Raw genomic sequence first — 25,505 nt, forward strand, 5'->3', positions numbered from 1 at the left:
GTCTACAAAGCAAGAACAAAACAGTGACTTCTGACAGCAAAGTGAACAAAACCAGAGTCCTCTGGGGAAAGGTGACTTATGCCGACGTTAACAGTGAGGTGGCTTGTGCCAAATCCAAAGCAGCCTTCATAACCAAGGCCACTGGACACAGAATTCTTTTGATGCTCTACCCTCAAGGATTTAAACTAATAAAAAATAGTTAAGTGAAAGTGGACTTGTGCTTTAGTTTAAAAAAAAAATACTATGTTCCTTCTGAAAATAAAAACTACCTTTCATTCGTGATTTTCTGTCTATATGTCACCCCATAAAAAGTTAAATTGACTTCCTGATATACAGGAAGCCTAAACAGAACATACAGACATTTGAAATATTAATTTTATTAAGAAAACATGATAGTTGTATCAAGTTGTATAATCAAACACCTAATTTTAAAATTTTATGTCCTGAGGACATCAATTATAATATGGACATTTTCATTCATTCAACAAATATTGAGCCCCTCAAGTGCCAGGCACTGTAGACACAGGATAAACAGATCCTTGCTCTCGTAGAGCTTACATTCTAGCAGTGGGCAATGTTAAAGAAACATTTATGACACAATGATGAATTTGTGATAGAGGCATATGATGTTTTATAAGAGCACACAGGAGGGAAGCCAGCCTAGTCCAGGGAAGTCACAGAAACATTCCTAAGGAAGTAGTGTTTATCAAAGAGAATCAAGAGCTTAAGCTGAAGGATAAGTGCTGAAGAAGCAAGAGGAGAAGAGTTCAGGTCAAGGGAGCCTTGTGTATCTTTTGGTGGAAGAACTTAGGAGGTTCAAAGACCTGGACGTCTAGAATGGCCAGAGCTATTGTCCTGTGAAAAGAGGAGTCAAAGAGATGAGGTTAAAAAAGCAAAGATCAAGCAAGATCATGGAGGCCATTGGGGCCAGCTGGCACTTCACAAGAAACCACTGAATGATTTTAAGGAAGGGAGCAGTCTGACCAGATGTGTACTTTAGGGTGGCCTTTCTAACTCGAGAGGTGAACAGACAGGATGAGGTAAGACCAGATGCAGCAGACCACTCCTAAGGCCCGTGCTGGTAAGAGACAAAAATAAGTGGAGGAGTTCAAGAGACGATCAAGGAGGCAAAGTTATAGCACCTGATGACTGAATTGAGGCTCCTCCAAGACAACCAGGTGGATGTCCAGTAGACATGTTTTATAAGAGCACACAAGTGTAGAACCAGGGAAGAACTATGCTAGGAAGAGCCAATGCAGGAATGCATTTAGATGAGACTGAAGCCATGAGAGGGGCAAAATGGCCCAGCAAGAATGCACGTGTTTTATGCCATAAGAAATATGTGCATTTAATAATATGGGCCAGAGGCTTGGGGGAGGGGAAAATGGGAGCTGGGGGTAGGGGGAAATGGGAGATATTGTTTAATGGACACAGAAAATCAATGTGGGACAACGACAAGTTCTAGAGATGGATGGTGGTGATGGCTGCACAGTAATATGAAGGTACTTAATGCCAGTGAACTGTACACTCAAAATGGTTAGAAGGGTTGATTTCTTACATTAAAAAAGGAGATACTTTTGTGTTATTTGTATCTTTTCAGTGTAAGAATGTATTTATGTATTCCTTAATGAAAATTAAGACAAATAATAAAAGTGGGGGAGATCAGGAGATGAAGAGGATTCCACAAGGGAAACTAAAAAAGAAAGGCTAAAGGGATTGATGGAAAATCTAGAGGGTTGACTATGAAAGCCAAGGATGCAGTTCAAGGAGGGAGTGTTCAATCCAACAGAATGCTACTGAAAAGTTAGATAAGGCTGGGAAATACTCCACTGGCTTCAGCAACATGGAGAGCAATGATAGCCGGACAGAGCTGTTGGCGGAAGCCAGAGAGGGGCAGAACAAGGAGAGAATAGGTTAGAAAGCAGGGCCCACAGTGCAGACAGTGAGAAATCTGACTACTATGGGAAGGAGATAGGATGGTGGCTGAAGAGAAAGGTAATAGATGATTCTTTAAAATAACTTAAAATATCATCAAGCCTAATCAGCAAAATAATCATTTCAGCAAATATAAACTTTATATTAATAATCTCAACCACACTGGAATTTATAGATTAAAGAACTTTTTATATTGTTTGTAGGATATAAAGAATAATTAGTCTCTTCATTTCATGGGTGATAAGATTGAGCCACAGAAAAATTTCTCTAAGAAAATTTAAAAGGAATTGATGCTCATCAAATAAATATCCTCATTGATTTTTTTTAAGGTAGAAAAGTACAATGCATTGTGTTAAGAACAAAAAATCACAGAAACACATTGAAAAAATTTAAAATTTTAAGGTTACATATGATAATTTTTGGCACCTGTCCAACAGAACACATTTTATATTCCAGCTACATCCTGAAAACGCCAAAGTCAGTCTTCTGGATGGGGGCGTTGAGGGCTGCACTAATACTGAGACCCAGAACCAATCTGGTGTCCACTGGATCGATAATCCCGTCATCCCACAGCCTGACAAAAGAATAAAAACATGGGTTATTATGAACCTACCACCAAGCCACCATTTATACACACCATGAAGAGTCTTCTTCAGGTAATATATGAATCTACTGATTATCATCTTCATTACTTGAATCTCACAACAGAAACCATGTTCAAGAGATGGGAAAAGGGAAAGAAAAATAATGACTTTCACCCCAGGTCACCACAGAATGTTGTACCAAGCTTAAAGTGTTAGGAACTATTTACATAAGAAATCTCAATCCCTATTTTAAATTTTTTTTTACTTATTTCAAGAAAAGCCTTCCTGTCCCTTTTCTGCCCTTACAAATGTACAAACCAAGTTGGTGTGCTTCTGCCATTACTAAGGAGAGCCACATGAACCAAGTAAAAATGTTAAGCCTCTCTCTTCCCTGGGAAAGGTATAATTCTCCAAACCCCCAAACTCTTAAACTATGAAAGTTATGGAATAGGCTTCAATATATTTCATTAGTAAAATAAATGCCTCCAAATGTAGTGCTTTATTCTTGCTATGATAGGAAAACTAATAGTCCACTGATTTCAAAAGAAACATCTAAGTAGAAATTTTAGTTTGCTTTTCATCATCAACCTTCAAATTTATAAAGAAAAAGGAATGAAAAATATTATGTTTTAAAGGTCATTAGGAGGTGGCAGTTTTGCTTTCTTTAAACAAATGGCCTTTAATACCTAGACAACACATCAATTATTAAGCCATTGACAAACAGAAATCAAATCTTTTCTCATAAAATATTCATAATATGGACCCAAAAGTATCAATGGCCAATAAAAAGTCACACTTGTAATCTGTTGACAGGTGAACTGGTCACATCCCTTCTTCAATCTGCAGCAGCATGATCCCACAGGCATGGTGACAGAGGAGCTGGCTAATCACATCCATTAAAAGACTGCTCCAGGTAGGAGGTTGTCATCGAATGCCTGATAAAGCTTGACTATAAAAACAACTGAACAGAAGTAAACTACCAAACTATACAGGTCACTTGGAAGAATAAGGAAAATACTGGAAGGGCTGGGGATATAGCTCAGAGATAAGGCACTCACGTGGGATACATGAGACCCTGGGTTTGATTACCAAGTGCCACAAAATCAAAAACACTGGAGATTCCAATAGCAGGTGATGCCTGAGCTCTCTAAAAAGCCAGATCTAACCATGTTCATGCCAAAGCAGGCCAGGGTATTGCTGTTAAACTAAGATCTACTAAATCCAAGGACAGCATCATAAGCCAGCCGGAAAGTCCTTTCATCTTTGAGAAAGTTCCTCTCTCTGTGCCATCAACTGTTTCAACAGAAGGGTGAAGCATCTACAGATAAACAAAGGGATCTTTCTATCTTTCAACATTTATTTCCAAAACTTTCAACATTTATTTCCAAAACTTTCAACATTTATTTCCAAAATTAAGTCTATCTGGGCCATTTGCTCTTTTGCTTTGAATGTAGTCCATTAAAAAAAATAAGGTTATTATGGAAATAATAAAGGATACAATCTTTCCCAAGAGATGACATTGCTTAGCCAGAACCAAAAAACAAGTTAATGGTTCACACAGGACTCTCTATTTTTCAAAGTTTAATATTTAAACTGTAACTGAACATTTCAGTCAAAGTTCTGTGTGAAAACAAAAATTGTCACCGAGCTTACAACATATGCTCATTGAAGATGCTCATTGAGCTGTTTCCCCGCCCTTTCGGACTGCCAGCTGATGATTGGCTCACAGCGGCCCTAGCAACATCTAGCTGATTGGCTCCTCTGCAGTGATGCTCATTGGGCTGTTTCCCTGCCCTTTCAGACTACAGAGCTGCTCATTGGGGGACTTTTTGGCTCCGCCCACACAACCCAGCCAATCGGCCTCAAGAGCAGGAGGATTGTGGGAGGTGGAGAGGCTTGTGGTTTGGAGAGAGAGGCTTGTGGGAAGCCGGTGGTGGCAGTTGGGCTCTGAGGGGTTTTCCTGAGGAGCTGTTTTGTTTGGCATTTGTAGTTCTAAAAATAAAGTTAGTTTCTTTTGACAAGTGGCTCCTGATTGTGCCCAGCCAGACTGCAGCACTTTACATTTCATCTTCTACAGTAAATATCTTCTAGAGTTTTCTATTGCTTTTTTGCCTCTACTGGCTCTTATATAAATATCTGCTGTGTGATGGCAAAAGGAGGAACAAGTTTGTTTCTCAAATCAATAACTATAAAATATTTTGCTCTTAATTAAGTGAACTAATAAGCCAACACAGCAAAATATACCTGTAAATCTGTTTACATATATATTTAGCAAAATTTATACATATTTAGCAAGGAGACACATAGGTTTTTAAAAAAAAATCCAAATGTCATTATCTGAACTTTAATTATGGTCTTGAAATTCAACACGTTCATTCTTTGCACCCCAGTGCTAATAGCCAGCTACAAAGGGGCACTTCAAATCGTTGAAATGGATTCTAACTTTTGGTTTTCTTTTCTCCCTTTCTCTCCAGTAAATGGCATAAATCACAGCATAACCTAATTTTAAAAGACACAAATACTTGCTTTTTTCTCTCTGCCCATGGGATAAAAGAAAGACATGAAGCTTAAGTCTTCAGAATGCAGAACATTAAAGTTGTTGGAAAAAAAAGATCTGGAAACACACACCAGGAAGTCTCCAACTGAGACAGGCTGGGATAATTTATTACCTCATTAAGTGGCATAAAAAACAAACAACCAACAGCTATAATGGTGGGAGGTAATTATGTGACACATGGAACCTGGCTGTGACTGATCACCTCTGAGTACATGAGCACACTTGTTAACAAGGGCCGATAGGTGTTCAAACCATCTCATGCTTAAAATGGGGTTAAAAACAAAACAATGAGAAAGAGGGATATGACAGGAACCCATATTTTTAAGGAAAAATCAGCATTAACTTCTGACAGTGACACGGTCAAGTTGTAATTCTTATTCCCAGCTCTCAGCATGGCCCAGCTCTGGTTACGGGGCCCCTCCAGTCTCTGGATACCCCAATCAGGGGTGAGTTGGGGCAGGGGTGCAGAATCACCCAATGATAATATACCTATAATGCAGGGAAGCCTGGAAGAGGGGCAGCAGTTTAGCATAAAGAGACAACAGTACAAAATTAAGTTTGTCCAGAGGTTATTTTTGATTCCTCTGAAGGCTGACCATCCTGATTGTTGGGGGTCTCTGCAAAGTTGCCAGAAGGCACCCAGCAGGGAAGGAGTGATTCTCTGGCTCCCACCTTGCACTGGAATAGTAAGGGTTCCCTTCTTCTTCAAACCGCTTAATGACTGGCTCTTTTAAAGCTGCTTCATCAGCACTGGACAACTGAAAGAAAAGAAGCCATGAATAAGTCATTGTCTTTGGAATAACTGATACCATTTAGAAAACCTCAAAAAAACAGACAATAAATCCCATGAACAATAACGCTACAACCAACATTTCTGTGGTGAGGTATTCATTACAAGTGATACTTTAAGATACATGATCTCTCCTGACACAGAAGTACCAAATTATTTTACCATTACTTCTTCCTTATCAGAAACAGCATCCTGAGACCATTTAATGAAAGGTTCAAACCCAGGATAGTATGTACCACTGTATTCCAGCAGGGTAAAATAATGGATGTGAATTACAGAGTAAAACAGAAGAACTATTTATTTTTAGCAGCCTCTGGTTAAGAACATAAAGAATTGTAAGATTTTCCTTCAAAATAACCAATTTCTGTCTTATCTTTTCTTTATTTTTTTCATTTGTAGTACTGGGATTGGACAGGCCTGTCATACATTAGGCAAGTGTTCTACCACTTTAAAACTTTTTAAAGCTTACAGGGGAGTAAAATAAATAGCTGAGAGATGGTTTCCCTCGCTGAAAATTTAATGGTATTCTTATTGGCATTAGAAGGACCAAGTGATAGTTATGAGCTCAGATGTAAAAGATATTTGGAATTTATTTTGCCATCTTAAAAAATATTTTCAACTTAAAAAAAAACTGCACCAAAACAAATTACTTATTTCAAATAAATTCTCCCTTCTTTTAATACTTTAATATTATTTAAATATTTTAATATCATTTTATAGGTCAAGAATTTGGAGTAAGAACCACTAGCACACTGCACTTTCCTTTCATATATACAAAGGAATGAATTTACAAATCTGTGTATCAATTAGGCAAATAACAACTATTTAACAAGGGATCATTATGCTAGGCTTCATGAAGTTTAAGACATATCTTCAAAACACCAGGTAGCATTTCATACCCCACCTTCCTCACCTCCACTACCTTCCCACTTCCCCTATCAACGTCACCATCCTTGGCCCCCTCCCAACCCCATCCTGACACACACTCACAAACAAAGCTATCCTTTTGCTTTGATACTAGTTGCTACTAAAGTGAATCTAAAACCTCAGTATAAGTCTACATAGTTTCTGCTGCTTGGCAAAGACAATCAAGGATGTAAGGCAGGGGTGAATGCACTCAGGGAGGCAGGAACCACCTCTCCAGCTTTATAATATCTCTAACTCTGCAAACTAACTGGTAGACCAGGTGATTTCAGAATGGCAGGATAGAGCCCAAGAAGGCAGGGCCTCCTCCATTTTATACTTTCTTTCTCTGATGAGACAACAGTTCAACTTCAGAAATACACATTCCTAAACACATGTCCCCCAGCCTTCAAAAATGTTGGTGCCTCCACAAAACAGTTAAAAGTTATAACTAAAAAATATTAATGCCAAATTTCAGAAGAATCTGAGACACAAACAAAAGAACCCAGCCAGGCACGGTGGCACACATCTGTAATCCCAGCAGCTCAGGAGGCTGAGGCAGGAGGACCAAAAATTAAAGCCAGATTCTGCAATTTAGTGAAGCCCTAAGCAACCTGTCTCTAAATAAAATACCAAAAAAAGGGCGGGGGGGGGGGGGGGCTGGGGTTATGGCTGAGTGGTCAAGTGCCCCTGAGTTCTATCCCCAGTACCAAAAAAATATCCATTATAAAAGCAGCCGCTTGGGTTAGGGTTGTAGCTCAGTGGCAAAGCACTCACCTAGCATGTGCAAGGCCCTGGGTTCAATCCTCAGCACCACATAAAAATAAATAAAACTACAACTACAACTAAAAAATTTAAAATTTTAAATAAATACATAAAAGCAGCCGCTTGCTGACTTGCCCTTCATCAAGTTTCCACTACCCTTTCCATTTTTCTTTAAACTTTCCTGGAACACAAATGTTATTCAATTCTCAGTAAATGACTGATTCCACCCACTCGAGGTATCCTTAACAACAATCTAAAGGTAAAAATAGAGAAAAATAAAATTTTGCTGCTTTCAGTCATAAAATCGAAGAAGTAAATCAGATTTATTGAAATGTCACTAACTGCAAATGAATAAGAATCATCTTTATGCCTCAGGCACTCAGAGTTCTGAAAAAACTGTAAAAGGTGACCAGAGATGGAGGCGGAGTTGTGGCTCAGTGGTAGAACACTTGCCTAGCATGTGTGAGGCACTGGGTTTGATCCCCAGCATCACATAAAAAACTAAATCAAATAAAGGTATTGTGTCCATCTACAACTAAAAATATTTTTTTAAAAATGTGATCAGAGCTGTACCTCAAATGAAATCACTTTTAAAAAGAAAGTCAGACATGTAGATCAGTGGTACAGAATAGAAGACACAGAGAACAACTCACATAAATATGGTTATTTTATACAACACAAAGGTGCTAAAAACATGATTTGCAGAAAACACAGCCCCTTCAACAAATGGGGCTGGCAAAACTGGAAATCCATCTGTAGCAAAATGAAATTAAACCTCTATCTCTCACCCTGCACAAAAATCAACTCAAAGTGGATCAAAGACTTCAGCATTAGAACAGAGACCCTATGCCTAATAGAAGAAAAAGTAGGACCAAATCTCCACTATGTCAGCTTAGGACCCGACTTCTTTAACAAGACTCCTACAGTGCAAGAATTAAAATCAAGAATCAATAAATGGGATGAATTCATGGGCTGGGACTGTAGCTCAGTGGTAGAGCACTTGCTTAGCATGCATGAGCCACTGGGTTCGATCCTCAGCACCACATAAAAATAAACAAATAAAATAAAGGCATTCTATCCATCTACAACTACTAAATAAACAAGTAAAGAAATGGGATGGATTCAAATTAAAAAGCTTCTTTTCAGCAAAGGATACAAAAATGCAAAGAGAGAGCCTACAGAATGGGAGAAAATCTTTACCACATGCACCTTAGCTAGAGAGAGCACTAATCCCCAGGATATATAAGAACTCAAAAAACTTAATACCAAAAAACAAATAACCCAATCAATCAATGGGCTAAGGAACTGAACAGACACTTCACAGAAGAAGAAACACAATTGATCAATGAATATATGAAAAAAATGTTCATCATCTCTAGTGATTAGAGAAATGCAAATCAAAACTACTCTTAAGATTTCATCTCACTCCCATCAGAATGGCAATTATCGAAAATACAAGCAATAATAAGTGTTGGCGAGGATGTGAAGAAAAAGGTTCACTTATAAATTGCTGGTGGGACTGCAAATTGGTGCAGTAAAGAGATTCCTGGAAAGTAGTAAGGAGATTCCTCAGAAAACTTGGAATGGAACCACCATTTGACCCAGCTATTCCACTCCTCAGTTTATACCCAAAGGACTTAAAATCAGCATATTACAATGATGCAGTTACATCAATGTTTATAGCAGCTCAATTCAAAAGAGCTAAACTATGAAATCAACCTAGATGCCCTTCAACAGATGAATGGATAAAGAAAATGGGGTACATACACACAATGATACATTACTCAGCCTTAAAGAAAAATCAAATTATGGCATTTGCAGGTAAATGAATGGAGCTGGAGAATATCATCCTAAGTGAAATAAGCCAAACCCCTCAAAAGACAAAGGCCAAATGTTTTCTCTGATAAGTGGATGCTAATCCATAATGGGGGTGGAGGTGGAAAAGAATGAAGGAACTTTGGATCGTGCAGAGGAGAGGGAGGGAGAGGAAGGAAAGAAGTGTGGGGATGGGAAGAACAATGGAATGAGATGGACATTATTATCCTATATACATGTATGATTATACTACCAGTATGACTGCATGTTCAGCCAGAGGAAGGAAAAGTTGTGCTCCATTTGTGTACAATGTGTTAAAATACATTCTACTGTCATGTATAACTAATTAGAACAAATAAAAAAATAAAATAAATAATAAAAAAGTAAAAAAAAAAAGAGTCAGAAAATATGTGTGTGAGCTTAAATTGCTGAAACGACTCCTGGATCAGCATCTTCTCAACCTTCCAGAGGGATTGTGGGTACTCCTAGACTCCAGTGTGTTCATTAGTGAAAGCCAGATCCAGAAGAAGAAATGTCATTTACCTGTTTCCCCTCTCGTGCTTTTTGGTCCTTTGCTATCGTAGCTAACACATTGGCTGCCTGCTCTCCTCCCATCACTGAGATACGAGCATTTGGCCACATGTAGAGAAATCTTGGGCTGGGAGAAAAAGAATGATCTACTTAATTCAATGCACAAAACAGACTTTTCAGAGGACACATTTTTTAATGAGTGATTCTTATTAAAAAGAACCTTCTTTTAAATAAGTGGTTCTTATTTCCAGGGGCACATTATAATCACCTGAAGAGGTTTAAAAATATATATAACAATGAACAATGTCTGGAACCCCTGCTGCAGACCAATCTCCAGAGGTGGGACCTCTGCATGCATGTGATTTTTAAGTTCTCTGGGTGATTCATTATGGGTATAAAAGTATTCATAATATCTTCTTATCTGTGGTCATGTTCCATTCCTGATTTTGGCTACACATGCCTATGTTTAGTTTGATGGAGAGATTATCAAGTTTGTTAACTTTTCAACTTAAGTTTGTTAATCTAACTACTTTGGGCTTTACCAATTCTTCTACCTTATGTTTGTTCCTCACTATATCTTTTCCATTGTTCTTGGACTTAAGATGCTGTTCCTCCTGAGCTGGATGCTCAGCTCATTGATTTTCATCCTTAGTCTTTACCTAATATATACATTTTTTTTTTTTTTTGGCTAAGCAATGTAGCTCAACGACTAAGCTACGTTGTCAGCCCCCAAGTATACATATTTAAGACTGTAAACCTTCCTCCAAGCAAGATCTTAGCTGCATCACACAAGTTTTAATGTATAGACTTTTCATTATCAGCCACTTCAAATATTTCCTGATTGCCACTGTAGATTTTTTCCAAACAGAACCCTTAGCATTAAATGTAATTTCATTCCTCTAGATGATACCAATTATATATAACTGATCAAGATTTGTGAATGCCATCATTTCAAACATAAAATGACCACTTATGATAATACCCCAAGCATGCTTCTGTCTTTCAGAGAAAATCATGACAACCACCTACCTATATGCTCTGCCACACATCCCATAATTTCCAGCCCCATACGATCCCCCAATAATGACGGTTATCTTAGGCACGTTGGCACAGGCTACAGCAGCCACCATCTTGGCACCATCCTTGGCGATTCCTTCGGCTTCATACTCTCTACCAACCATGAATCCTACGAGAGAGAACAGAAAGGAGCCTCAGGGTGATGGGCCTGATGTGCAATGCCAACTCCACCAAGGTTCTGGAAGGTCAGCTTGTTTTACACTAATTTTCCTAAAAGTCTAACAAAATATTTGTATGTGAAATATGTCCCCAAAAAGTGTGTTTTAAAAGGTAAAATAAATTTTTTCATCACTTTTAAAATTTTCTTAGAACAATTCATTTGGATACACAGAGAGATCCTCAAACAACAAAAGGAAGCAATCTCTCTTCAAGAAATCACCTCCAAGTAGAGGCTTGACGATGAGAGCTTGTGACACGGCCACCTAAGGAAAAAGCACTGTAGCAAGCCACACTGTGAGGGCTTCCGTATTCAATGACCCAGTTTAAAATAAAGGCTGTTCCTTCTGCAGGATGGCTTTAAAACTTTGATGAAATAAAGATTAATATTTCATGGAGATGCTGAGTCCCTGCCAGTGACTCAATAGCAATTTTTTTCATTGAAATTACAAGATTCTGGGCTGGGGCTGTAGCTCAGTGGCAGAGCGCTTGCCTTGCACATGTGGGGCACTGGGTTCAATCCTCAGCATCACATAAAAATTAACAAATAAAATAAAGACATGCTGTCCATCTATAACTACAAAATTTAACATTAAAAAAATAGAAAGAAATTATAAGATCCTCTACTTCAAGCTCCCAACTCTGCTGAAACAGCATTACAGCTTCACTGGTTCTCCTGGGACTTGGGCTCCTCCCTCTCCACCAAGTCAGGTTCACTTGTCCCCTTCCCCAATCCAGCCTCTAGAGAAGACAATTCTTTCATCCATGAATGTAGACTCACTTGCCTAACTGACTGTCTAACTAGCCTAACTCACTTGCCTAACTAGTCTATCTCACTTGCCTAACTAGCACTATTCCTGCTGTGCACATCTCCAGCATCAGGTCATCCAATTCAATTCAACAAATCCTGATGGAGCATCTGTACTTGCTGTGGCTACCACAGGTACAACAGCACAGTCCTTGCCTTTACTGGGTGCTCTCTCTTCCTCCAGCTAACCATCTCAGCCAGAGGAGCTCCAACTCCTTCAGCCTGCATCCCAGTACTATTTAAAGCCCTGCTCACTTTCAAGCGCCTGATTCCTCCTTTTTAGGAAGGCCTGCCTGATCCAACAACTAATACAGAGCATCCACCTCCTGAGCCTGAGGTGACCATGTATGAATTACTTGGAAGATTGGGGGAGAAATGTTTTTTTAGTCAATAAATCTGAGGGCTACCTCTATGTTAGACACAGTGCACAGAGTCCCGAATTCTAGGTAAGAGAACTTTGAAGCTGTAAGAGACTTTAAAATCACTCCACCCACCATGTGAAGATCATCTATGAAGTATGAAGTCTAGGGAGGTGACAGAACTTACTTTAGTCATGCCATTCTTTGGAGTCAAAACACAAATCCCCACACTTTGGCTCAGTATGTGCATGTACATTTTACAAAGATATTGTTTCAGGTAGAATCAACTGCACAATAGAAGATAAATGGACAACCACAGCATGTGCTTAAAATCCTTTAGCAGGAACAAGGTACTGGGAAGGAGACAGTGGGTCAGACAATGCTCTCTGACTCCGGGCAGGTGGGTGGTGTGCATGTATAGAAGTAAAGGGAGGCCACTGAACATTTGTGATGCACCAAACTCAGAAACTGCTTCCCTTAGAAAATATGGGTAATCTCCTCAAAGTATTTAATGTTCATAAAGGAAAATGTTAATCCTTAAAGAAATTCCAGGAAAAGCAAGTCTAACAGAACTTTCTGCACTGAGCCACAATGGATGGTTTGCAGCTCTAGAATAAATGTAACCAAATAAACTGAGCTATTTTCTCACCAGTGATATTCTGGAGGAACAGCAGAGGAATATTTCTTTGGCAGCATAACTGGATGAAGTGAGCACCCTATAAGCAAATAACATAAAAATTCTTTTTTAAAAAAAATGCAATTAACTCCATAACTATCATGCATCCCACAAAAATCACAATTTGGGTCAAAGAGAAAAAGAATACCCTTTGTTTGGATAGTTTGACCTTCTATTAACCATGACAGTAAAGGAACAGTGCTGCCTCACTGTTTGTACCAAGCTGACTCTGCACACTTGCCTGTGTGATCACTGGCATGTTGCTGTAAGGCAACTGCTGTGTCACGGATGAAGTTAATCACTAACATTCCAAGCAGCAAGTAAAACTTCAGTAACAGAAACTAAAGAACTACTGTCAGTGAGAATGGCTGAGCTTTGCTATAAAATAATTCTCTAATTTTCCACTTTAGAAAAGAAAGAATGCAAAGATTTGGGGATATCCAGGATACCACTGACATCTTGGTGACCATTTGCTTCATGCATCAAGATTATTAAATATGGGCTGGGTTGTGGCTCAGTGGTAGAGCACTTGCCTAGCATTTGTGAGGCACTGGGTTTGATCCCCAGCACCACATAAAAATAAACAAATAAATAAAGGTATTATGTCCATCTACAACTAAAAAATTTTAAAATATATTATAAAATATATCTTTCTTACTCACATGCCCCAACAAAGAAATGGGATTTTAGATTAGGCTGAGTGCTAGAGATCTTCTAGCCTTCAGGTTAGAAATTATTTACTGATCTAAAAATGTGACTATTCTATCCCTATCTTCGAAAGATTGTGTGAGCAAGAAACTTGTATAAACCATTTCCTTTATGTTTTACTGTCTGCACATCTTTTATCTCCATGGGAAATGCCTTGGCTGGTACAAAATTGCAAAGTAATTGCTCAACCTCAATATGACTATGTTTACAAGAATGAGGAAATCACACAGACCTTTGGGGCTTATTTCAACAAATGAAATGTCAGACTGGAGCCAAACATAACTCCTCCTGGGTTTATCTGTGCCAAGCTGACAGATAAACCAAGTGGTTTGTCTGGCCTCAGTCTGACATTTCCTCTACTGAGATAAGTTATAAGTCATTATATTTCAGTAGCATTTAATATTTTTGAAAACATCTATACTATTTAATGAAAATAAGCAATTCTTCCATCTATATATGGATCAATTTTAGGCTCTTTTTTAAAAGAAAAAACTATAGAACCATAATAAATTTTATTAAAAGTTCTTTATATAATGGGATTGTGGATGATTTATATTTGTTTTATTGTTACTTTGTTTTTTTTTTAAATAATTGAGCTGAGGGAATAATAATGGAAAGCAGAATATAGAAACTGGTTTTATTGATGAAACATTTCACCAAAGACAAATGCTTCCTCATTTAGGGTGTGAAAGAGTTTAACTGGCTGTTTCCTATAATAATAAGGAATACTTGACTAAAACTAAACTTTTTTCTTAAGACAACACTTTATCAAAGAAGTACATGAATTACATTTACTTAAGGTGAGGTAATCTGAGACAATGATGCATGGAATCACCCAGTAAGCCAAAAGATATTCAAGAGCTCATTCTTTAAAGCCAGAACACCAGTAACAAAAACCTACTATTTCCCATTTCCACAAAGTAAAAGCAGATGACAGGATAGAAAGGAATAAATAGCTCACAGCTCAGAAGCACACACATAGGGTGGCCAAATCCCTCCCACACATCAGCCCCAGAGGAAGAGCCCCTTTCAGAACAAGTCTCCCCAATCTTCTCTGAACACATACTTGTGACAGCAATTGTAATTGAAGTATCTCCTAAGAATTTTCCTAAAACAGCATATTTGACATTTTGACAGAGCTGCAGTTTTTCCATCATATCATGTTAATTTAACCAACATAATTTTCAAACACAAACATACATGCACAGGTATAAACATGTCACAGCATTTTGTCTGCTAAGATGTCTGGTTAAACATTATAAAGCTTTTATGCACTAAATTTTCATTCATTATTTGACCTTCAAAATTAATTGTGCTAGATTAAAACAGAAACTCTTGAAGTCTTTTTAGCAGTACTTGCCTTTTTTGCAGATTCAGAAAACAGAACTCCATTGTTTCCAATGATACCTATGGGGTATCCAAATATTCGAGCAAATCCTCAAAAGAAAATTCAGAAAGAATTTACACTTTTCAGAAGGCTTTTAATTCACACCAGAAGCACACTTACACATTCTTTAATTTCAGATCAAAGTTTAAAATGTCAAGAGATTTTTATCTATGGCATAAAATAGCTCATGTCACAATATTTTATTCTTATGGTACCAGAGGCTGGTTTTGTTCTTTGCTTCTGAAAAGGGTCATGTTACATGTAAAGTTGTCTATTTGTACTGGGTTACTTGGATTAAATGATTGGTTCAGTGTGTCATCCACTAATTCATTTAACACATACCTGAGTTCCTGGTGTGTACCAGTCACTAGGGATATTCCGAAACACAACAAGCCAAAGGCACAGAGCTATTTAAAGGTTATTGTTCAGACCTGTTGCCCACCTTGACCAAAAATGCCTGTGGTAACAACAGACCCTTAAAATAAAAAGGATAAACTCAGGGAAACAACTTAGAATTAAATAAATAAACAAATAAATAAAACAAGAACAGTTAAGCCTGGAGGTGATTGATCAAAGATAAAGCAAGAAAGCCAGTTAGGCTTCAAAGAAAGAATCACTTCACTTTTGTTTTCAGTTTGCATCTTTTTTCTTCTTTTCACAAATGGTATCTCTCTATCACCACTTCCACTACCACTTCAAACACCCACCCTATACAAACACACACACAAGAAACAAGGGGAGGGCTGGGAATGTGGCTCAGGCGGTAGTGCGCTCGTCTGGCATGCGTGCGGCCTGGGTTCGATCCTCAGCACCACATACCAACAAAGATGTTGTGTTCGACGAGAACTAAGAAATAAATATTAAAAAAAAAAAATTCTCTCTCTCTCTCTCTCTCCTCTCTCACTCTCTCTTTAAAAAAAAAAAAGAAGAAACAAGGGGAGGGGAAGCAGGGAGAGAGAGAGGGAGGGGGAGAGGGAAGGAGGAAAGGAGAGAGAGCGCAATTGTTATTTTGTTAAGCAGGTGTTTAAGGTTATTTAAGAGGAGGCTAATTATTTGCAAACCAGAAGAACTTGACTAGAGAGACCTTCTCTAGAGAGATTTCCAAAAAGCCAAGGATGGGCTAAATGTGTTAAGTATTTAACAGGGTAGAATAGCTGTAGGTATGTACCTGTAGGAAGAGCATCTTACAAGTGAGTATGTGCTATATTCCCACGAGGTGAATCCACCCATGTGAATGGGTGTCAAATACTTGGAACCCAAGAATCCACACTCTGTGGACCAAAGTGGGTTAAAGACAGCTTACTACAAAAGCCTACACACCTGGACTCTACCTCTTCAACCTCTAGCTGCACAGGCTGTGGAGCCTGATACAAAGCAGGTGCTCAAAACATCAGAGAAGAAAAATTAACAGATAAGAGCACATTGACATATTGATAAACCAAAATGCTGAACTTTTAGAGACAGATTTTTGTTCTTTACTCTTCCTTATATTGATTTATTATCTTTCTAAATGATTATGTTTATTTAATGTGATAAAGTGGAACACTGATTTGATGGCCATTGATTTCTTTTTGTCTTACAGTCCTAAAATCCCAGCCAAAAGCCTAAGCTGCATATCCTAAATGGCCCTGCCACTTACAGAAACTATTCAGGGAGAGCTAAGCTAGCCACTCCTAAGAGTGTCCACTCACAAAGAGATGAGACTCTAACATGATCCACTTGCAAGATGCCACTCTGCACATAAACTACCCTGTTGACTACATAGACATTCAATCCACCCTTGGCCCTGCCTAGGGATCTCCAGACACAATCAGACTTGCTGAATGGGGCCCATGGCCCCACTATCCTAGGGACGTCACGGAAGGAAGGTCTTCACTAACTGCCTGATCCAAAATGGAATTCTGAAGAGAAAAGCAAAATGTCCAAGAAATCTCCTGGGGCCTAAGGATAAGTGCTGAAGCAGGAGGAAACCCTGAAGAACTCCCAGACACACGTGAGCCTCTGGAGAATTCTGATCTCCCCTCTCACCCTCTACGCCTCCCACCCTCTTCCTCTAGTCTTTCCTCTCCCCTTCTCTTCCCCCAGCCTTACTTACAGCCCAGTGTAGTCAAGAAAATATGGAGGAAACTGGATATAGACCTAGGGGACAAGGGCACCACAAGTACTGGGCAAATATATAAAAGTAGATGACAGGGACAGCCCATCCATCTTTAGAGAAGGCAGACAAGCTTTGACTTGTTTGAAACCACAATACAGTGAGGGTTACATCCTGGACTATTTGGTGACAAATCCTGCCTGTATATCAAACAAAAAGCTCTTAATCACTTAAACACCTAAATACAAAAACATAAATTCCACTCCCATTGTGAATCCTCCTTCTGCTCACAAATCAAGCCAGGAGAAAGTGCTGAGATTTCTCCTTAAGCCTCAATGCACATTTGCAATTTGGACTTTTGCAGCTAGTTTTTATGTCCCCCTCCTCTGATATGTTATTGTCAGGATAACTACTATATTTTCAAGCTTTTTAACACCAAGTAAAATTCATAAAATGTGTTCTGCCATTTGGCCAAGATAATATTGAGTCTAGCAGCTGTTTGAAATATTTTTTCTTCAAAGGCCTATAAACTTAATACCGTAGACAAAAGAATTAACATGTATACTAATCTTATTTGTTTTTCTAGATGTAGCATACTGTCCTGCATACATCAGCTTAAGACCCCACAGAGGCTGTGAGAAGACTTAACTCACTCTACATTCCTCTGGAAAGCTAAAACATCACATAAAACTTCCCAGTTGAATTGGAGACTAAAGAACAAAAGAGACAATGCTGAAATTTTCAAAATAACTAGTCATCCAGAGAAACAAAAATCATTACAAATATTTTCTGCTGACTTTACTCTAAGAATATTGTAATATAATGCCACAAAGTCACAAATAGGGGCTCATATCACAGCATCCAGCCATCATTTTAAACTCTCAGGATTCATGAAGCCATTTAACTACAAATCACCTTTATAAAATAGCTCCTTTTGAAAACTGACTCATACATTTGTAGTGCTCTAAATAACAAAGCTCTTGCCAAGTGTATCAAAGCCTTGAGAAAGGAATCACTCATTTCAAACCAGTAGAAAATGTTCACATTTTCATTCCTTCACTTGCATACCTGTAACTAATGTGTCTCCATAGAAGGCTTTGAACTCATTGAATCTGCTTCCATCCACGATCCTAGCAATGACCTAAGAGGGAAAATGACAGTGTTCCTGAGAAATTATAACACAAAATAATATTTGCATTAAAGTTATTTATAAAGAAAACAATTCAGTGACATTGCCACTTTCACAAAATTTCACTAGAATTTCACTTAACGTGCACAGTGAATGCCCTAAAGTCACTCTGGGCTCTAATTTTACATCTCACTATAAAAAGGCACCATGTTGTGCACAAGAAAAGCTGCAAAGATTCTGGGGACTGGGGGCTGGGCTTAGAGAGGCTGTCAAATGTCAAACTCCTGAGTTCTGGGAACTGACCAGAGAGCAGGGCATGGCCAGATCCTGCAGTCAGAAGACGTTGGCTCAGATTGTATCACCTGACTTAGGTGTTCCAGAGTGAGTCACTTAACCCATCAGAGCCTCAGTTTTCACTTCTGGGGAAGATGGAACAAAACCAGAATGGACTAGTAATAAAGAACCTAAGAAAATAATATTAAAATGAAGAACCAGTCTGACTTCCAGCTCTACCACTGAGCAACAAATCTTAAAATACTCTAAGCCTGCTTCCTCATCTGTTAAAAAAAAAAAATCATAATAACACTGAAAAAGTACTAACTGAAGCATACTGACTGGCTTTCATTGAAAGGTAAGTATTAGGGGGCTAGGGTTGTGGTTCAGTGGTAGAATGCTCGCCTAGCACAGGTGAGGCACTGGTTCAATGCTCAACACTACATAAACATAAATAAATAAAAACAACAGCAATAGGACCCTAATTAGACTTTTTAGATATACGTGACAATACAGTGTGTTTTGACATATTATATATACATGGAGTATAACTTATTCTAATTAGTTTATTAGTTAATTAGTTGAGAAAGGAATCACTCATTTCAAACCAGTAGAAAATGTTCACATTTTCATTCCTTCACTTGCATACCTGTAACTAATGTGTCTCTATATAAGGCTTTGAACTCATTGAATCTGTTTCCATCCACAATGGAACTAAAAAATATATAATTTTTTTTAAAAAGGTAGGGGGCTGGGGATGTGGCTCAAGCGGTAACGTGCTCGTCTGGCATGCGTGGGGTGCTGGGTTCGATCCTCAGCACCACATAAAAATAAAAACTAAAGATGTTGTGTCCACCAAAAAACTGAAAAATAAATATTAAAAAAATTCTCTCTCTCTTCTCTCTCTTTAAAAGAAAAGGTAGGTATTAGGAATGAAAGGAGTATTATACATACTCCATGTATGTATAATATGTCAAAATACACTGTACTGTCATGTATATCTAAAAAGAACATATTTTTTTAAAAAAGGTAGTTATTAGCTGGGCACAATGGTGCACACCTGTAATTCCAGCAACTCGGGAGGCTGAGGCAGGAGATTACAAGTTCAAAGCCAGCCTGAGAAACTCAGTGAGACCCTGTCTTAAGGAAAACAAAAAACAAAAAACAGGAGGGGCTGGGGATGTAGCTTAGTGGTAAAATGCTCCTGGGTTCAATTTTTAGTACTCCCCCCAACAAAAAAGAGCTATTATTAATTATTAGTAGTATTCTCTCGCTCACTAATTCTGACACACTTGAAAGAGATTCACATATAATGTCAATCTAAATCTAAAGGGAGCAGAAATTACTGAGGAGTTGATCCTTGAAGCTCATCAGGACTATTTCAGTAGAGCACATGCTTAGCACTTGCAAGGCCCCAAATTCAATCCCCAGCAGCAAACACACACACACACACACACACACACACACACACACACACACACGAGTCCTAAACATGAAGCATACCCAAAATTCTTCAGAAACTGATTTAGATGATACATTTATTTTCTATATAGTTCATACTTCCCTTTTCTGGCTTACCACATCAATCAAAGCTTTTTCTAATAAGATACAAGGGTTGAAAAATGAGGGAATGCTTCCTTTTCTGCATAAGGTAAGAGCTTATTTGAACTGTTTTTTAGTTCTTTTCCTAAATATGGGAATATAACAGTTATCCGTTTTAGGTTCTATGACCTCCAAAACTGAAACTTTTAACAAGCCATTAACACATAACAACTGCCCACACGAAGATGAAGCTGCTCAAAGGGCACAGCAATTTAGGGTCACTTAGTATAACACTAACTCATATTTACTTTACAATTAACAATATCCTCTCATATAAAATATATTATCTTCATAAAAATTGAAACTTTAGGAATAGACAACATGGTACTATCACATTTCTAGAAGCAGAAACTGATACTCAGGTTAAATCCCACTACTTCTAACTAGGGGAACATGAGCTAGAAGTCAGGTCTTTAGACTTAGATTCCAGTGCCATCCATGGCTCCATACACTGCCAAAATCTCTGTACAAGGCTTGCTAATACAGAAAAATGTGATAAATTATGACGAGCATGTAGCAGCAAAATCTAGAAACCCAGGTCATTTAAGAAGGCAAGAGTTAATCTTTTTTATAAGATTTCCATTAAAATGAAGCCTCCCAAAAGCATGACTCTTCTTTTGTTCACTTCTGAATCCTGGTGTCTGAAACAACATGTGCACAGAACACATTCTGAATAAAGGAAGAAAAGGTTGTGCTAAAAAAGGATAACTTCTCAGTCATCTAGAAACTTGGTTGTCTGGAACAACTGGGTTCTCAAGCACATTAGATTCCAAGTACCATGTTCTCTGTGCCTAGGCATAATTAAAAGTCAAACTAAAGACCTAATTCTAAAACTTACAGTTAACAAAGCTACCTTGCTAAAGAGAAGTGCCAGTTGAAGCTCTATAAAATTCCAAAATGTAAGGCCCTTTAGTAATAGTAAGGCTTTGCTCAAATAAAATAGTCGAACGTGTCTATACAAAGGAATATTACACTCATCAACTCATTCAAAAAACATTGGCTGAGTGCCTACCATGTTGCCAAGTACAATTTTTTTTTTTAATGGGGCAGGTAACATTTATTTATTTGTTTATTTATTTCAGAGAGAGAGAGAGAATTTTTTTTAATATTTATTTTTTAGTTTTCGGCGGACACAACATCTTTGTTTTGTATGTGGTGCTGAGGATCGAACCCGGGCCGCACACATGCCAGGCGAGCGCGCTACCACTTGAGCCACATCCCCAGCCTGCCAAGTACTATTATAGGGATTAGGATCTAACCACAGAAAATGCTTGATGAAGAACTTTTAAGGTCAAGAGGAAGTGTTTACAATCTAAACTGGAAAAGCAGAATTTTAAAAATTAAACACATACACAAATAAATTTCAACCATATAAAAATGTATACAGCCATCCCTCGTAATCCATGAGGGACTAGTTCTAGGCCCTCTTACCAAAATCCACAGATGCTCAAGTTTGTATGTAAAATGTCACAGTATTTGCATATAACCTACACATACCCTCCCATATACTTTAAATCATCTCTAGATTACTTATAAAACTTAATACAATACAAATGCTATGTAAATAGTTATTATGCTAAGAAATCTGTATGTGTACAAAACAGATGTTATTTTTAAAAATATTTTCAGTCTGAAGTTGGTTGAATCCAAGGATGCAGAACCACAAATACAGAACCCATGGATACAGGGAGCCAACTATATACACACATGAAGTCAAAACATCAAAATATTGGCTGTTTTCTCTGGATGGTGGAATTATAAGCAAATTTATTTTCTTCTTTTCTACTAGTACATGACTGTTGTTTTATAGTCAAGGGAAAAAAGTAACTTAAAATACTAAATTTCCTAGCATAGAATATGATAGTAAGATAATTTCCTAGCTTAAAAATGATTTTGCTAGCTACAGATATTGAACAACATAAAAGCTTATGTGCTCATGCAAACACTAAAATTGTCAATCTAGATTATAGAACACTATGTTGGCAATCTACAACCATAGCAACATCTTCCACTGTAACCAAGTTTACTACTCATTAATGTCATATTGCTCTAAAAGGGTACCTTTTCCTTCCAACAAATTACTGACATTTTGTCCATATCCTAAAATAAGAACACCAAAAAGAAACAGTTGGAAATTGTGACACTGTCCCAATCTAGTTCCTAATGTCCACATGAATACAGAGTTCTATGAACAAACCAAGCCTTGTTTTCCTGCAAGGAAAACTTCCCAATCATTAAGAGACTTTCCCCCCTCTCTCTTTGAGTATGCACCAGTGAAACCTACCACATGGAAAGACATCTTTCCTGTATACTACTCCTCATTAAGAGCCACATCAGTCCTGGTGCATGAATACCCTGTAACAAAACTTCAGCTCTGAAGACACAGAGACTGCCAGCATGGCTTACAGCTTACAGTTCCACTTTCTCATACCTCTCGGATATCAAAATTCCGCTTGAGGTTAGCACCAACTATTCCATACATCTCATCAGCAGGAAATAAAGGCTCTTCAGAAGGTTCAATGGTAACCTAGAGAAATCGAGAAAAATTGTGAAAACATGATTCAGGTGGCATAAGTCAAAATTTTTTTCAGAAAAATGAAAGAAAAACACAACCTACTCACATCTAATTTCTTCTGATAATTCAGACTCCTCACAACCTTTCTAGTCAAGTGAAGGGCATGATGATCATTCAAAGCATAGTGGTCAGTGACTCCAGATTTTCTATAGAGTAAAGCACATGAAAATAACCAGAATGCAAAGTAACAGAATTAAATATCTTCCACCCCAAATGCCTTCTGTTATCTAAGAATAATCGCACTTTTACTTCCAAAACACTTTAATAAATGTAATCTTGTTCTATTCTATATGTCCCTGGAAAAAGAGCATTATCTAGTTTTACAAAGATAAAAAAATCTGAGGTATACCTTGCCTGAGGACGGGGGAAGCTGTGTCAGAAACCCAGGCCTCCCATTTCCCAATTTTGACTTTTTGCAAGACCGTGGGGACTTGCTTGCTGGCCAGGGCCTCTGTTAAATGTTCATTCCGTGTACCTTAAACCAACTGTATGGGACATACACATTTTCACATGCAGGTGGTGACAGCATCAAATGTTTGTAACTAGCTCAGCTTCTAATGAGGAACCAACTATTGTCTTTCATTTCTGGGAGACTGAGCCCCTTCTTACCAAGCAACCCCTGAGAGTAAGCTGTCACAGGTAACAAAAAGGTTTGAATACACCATCCCTCAGAAGATGGATAAAATGAAAATTGATGGAATAGCTCTGTGGTAAGAGCCATAGAAGTTTCTGCTCAATTTCAAGTGCAGTGAATGACGTCTGGGCTAGCTCTGGTAGTTAGTCCTGTCCCAACTAGATGCCTTGCTTTTTCAGATGCAGATGTACAATGACTTTCTAATAAAGTATTTTTAAAATTCTGTAAAGTCAGACAAAAAAAAATATATCCCTGAAATAGAATTTAGGTTCACTTTATGATTAAGGACTATACTGCTGCACTGTTTTAACATCCTGCCTAAGGACACCGCCCAACCTTTGGGAGACTTTCTCGGAGCTGGGCTCTCATGGTGGGTTACATTACGCTACCCCTGGATTGGATACTCCTAAACAAGAGTAGAGACCAAATTTACTCTCTTTATAGCCTTCCAATGCTCTTCAAGTGGCAGACCCTTCAGATTCTTTAATATACAGTTTACAGGTGACCTTTTATTTATTTATTTATTTGTTTTTTGATGCTAACTATCAACCTCAGGACCTCATGTATGCTAGGCAAGTACTCCACTGATGAGCAACCCCTTAACCCTATCATTTTAAATACTTCATGCATAACCAGCTATAACTGCTGACTGCTAACTGCTGTAATTCAGTAAGAAACAGAAACAGAAGGAACCACTTACTCAAAATACAATGATTTCTAATAAAAACTGCTTAATATTTACCAAAACAGCAGGAAAAGAAAATCTTTGATGAGTTACTTATATAAGTCCCTTTTTTTTAAATCAAATTAGCTCTTATGGATAAGTAATCAGAATGGTATAAATATGTATTTATGGGCTGGGGTTGTGGCTCAGCAGTAGAGTGACTCGCATGTGCAAGACTCTGGGTTCGATCCTCAGCACCACATAAAAATAAATAAGTGAAATAAAGGTATTGTGTCCAACTACAACTAAAAAAATGTATTTACAATGACAAAGAGACAAAGCAATTTGTGACTCTTAATTTTATGTGTTTTTTTAAATGTGATCAGCATCTATTCATTTCCAAATATTTTAAATGAATTATTATGAACAACAATAATTATAGTAATAGAGTGCTTGGTGTATACTAGAAACTGCTATAAGGTAGGTACCATTCAAATCTTCGTCTTATACATAAGTAAATGAGGCTCAAGGAGGCTAGGTAGTTTGTCTAAGTCACAAGGGTAACAGAGGAATACAAGACAAAGGCAGAATCTACATCCCTAATTTGATACACTGCCTAGAGCTTTGCTTTTTAAAATTTATAAAAACGAATGGTCCTCAAATACCATCTCCCTCACCTTCCTTTCATTAAGTACCTACAAACATTAGTCCATTCTGTTCTATGCTTCTAACTTGCCTTTTTCTACCTGCATCCCGGTCTCTTGGATTGGCACAGGCACCACAGCCAGGGAAATCCTGTGCTGATCTCCTTGCAAGGGTGGGTAAATGGACAGAGGCACAGTCACACTGCACCTATGCTCACACAGTCGCTTACCTAATAAACAAGAGTTCTGTTCCCATTTGACAACACTCACCTCACCTGCCAAGCTTTTCTCAAAGACTGTCAACTCTACCCTAGTCATTCCTTTAATCATTATTCCTAAAACTGTAAGCATGTTAGTATATTTATTTTGTAATTTTTAATTAATTAATTCATTTCTCTTATGTACCTAATTAAATTATAAATCATGAAGGGTAGGGACTAGAGCTGGAATTTTTTTATTACTAATAACAATACAATCAATCTACCCACAATAAACGCTTCATGTGAAAGGAATGAACAAAAAACTAAAACAAAGGTCCTTTAACCAGCTATTCAAAGGCACAGCAGGTTTCTGAAAGGAAAGTGGAATCTTACCACCCATTGCCCTCTTCTCACCTGGCCTCTTCCCACAGCCTCCTGGGTCTATGATATGGCAGAGCAAAGGGAAGCTTACTACACCTGCCAGGCCAGTCAACTTGGTGATCAGATCTGCTTGCCATTGAGGACATGGTGCTGGGCCTTCTTCTCTGTTTGCATTCATGATGAGGTGAGCTCGCCTAATCCAAAGGTTTTAAATTCCACCTCTGTGCAGATGATCCCCAAATAAAAATCTCCAGTCC

At 38.0% G+C, this 25,505-nt stretch overlaps 1 protein-coding gene across 1 annotated transcript in view; it reads right to left on the bottom strand.

The window, feature by feature from the left end:
* Positions 1 to 361: 361 nt before the first annotated feature.
* The window catches only part of Mccc2 (methylcrotonyl-CoA carboxylase subunit 2), a 71,777-nt gene continuing 46,633 nt past the window's right edge, over positions 362 to 25,505 (bottom strand). Inside the window, exons 9-17 of the mRNA XM_005328967.4 lie at positions 22,772 to 22,871; positions 22,582 to 22,677; positions 18,215 to 18,287; positions 15,025 to 15,101; positions 12,930 to 12,996; positions 10,910 to 11,066; positions 9,893 to 10,007; positions 5,749 to 5,834; positions 362 to 2,509 (exon numbers count right to left, since the gene is read on the bottom strand). Coding sequence (XP_005329024.1) covers positions 2,392 to 2,509; positions 5,749 to 5,834; positions 9,893 to 10,007; positions 10,910 to 11,066; positions 12,930 to 12,996; positions 15,025 to 15,101; positions 18,215 to 18,287; positions 22,582 to 22,677; positions 22,772 to 22,871 — 889 coding nt within the window. The 3' untranslated portion in view covers positions 362 to 2,391. The remainder of the gene's footprint in view (positions 2,510 to 5,748; positions 5,835 to 9,892; positions 10,008 to 10,909; positions 11,067 to 12,929; positions 12,997 to 15,024; positions 15,102 to 18,214; positions 18,288 to 22,581; positions 22,678 to 22,771; positions 22,872 to 25,505) is intronic.

This window comes from Ictidomys tridecemlineatus, chromosome 1 (assembly GCF_052094955.1).
Source record: "Ictidomys tridecemlineatus isolate mIctTri1 chromosome 1, mIctTri1.hap1, whole genome shotgun sequence".
NCBI classification, from domain to species: Eukaryota; Metazoa; Chordata; class Mammalia; order Rodentia; family Sciuridae; genus Ictidomys; species Ictidomys tridecemlineatus.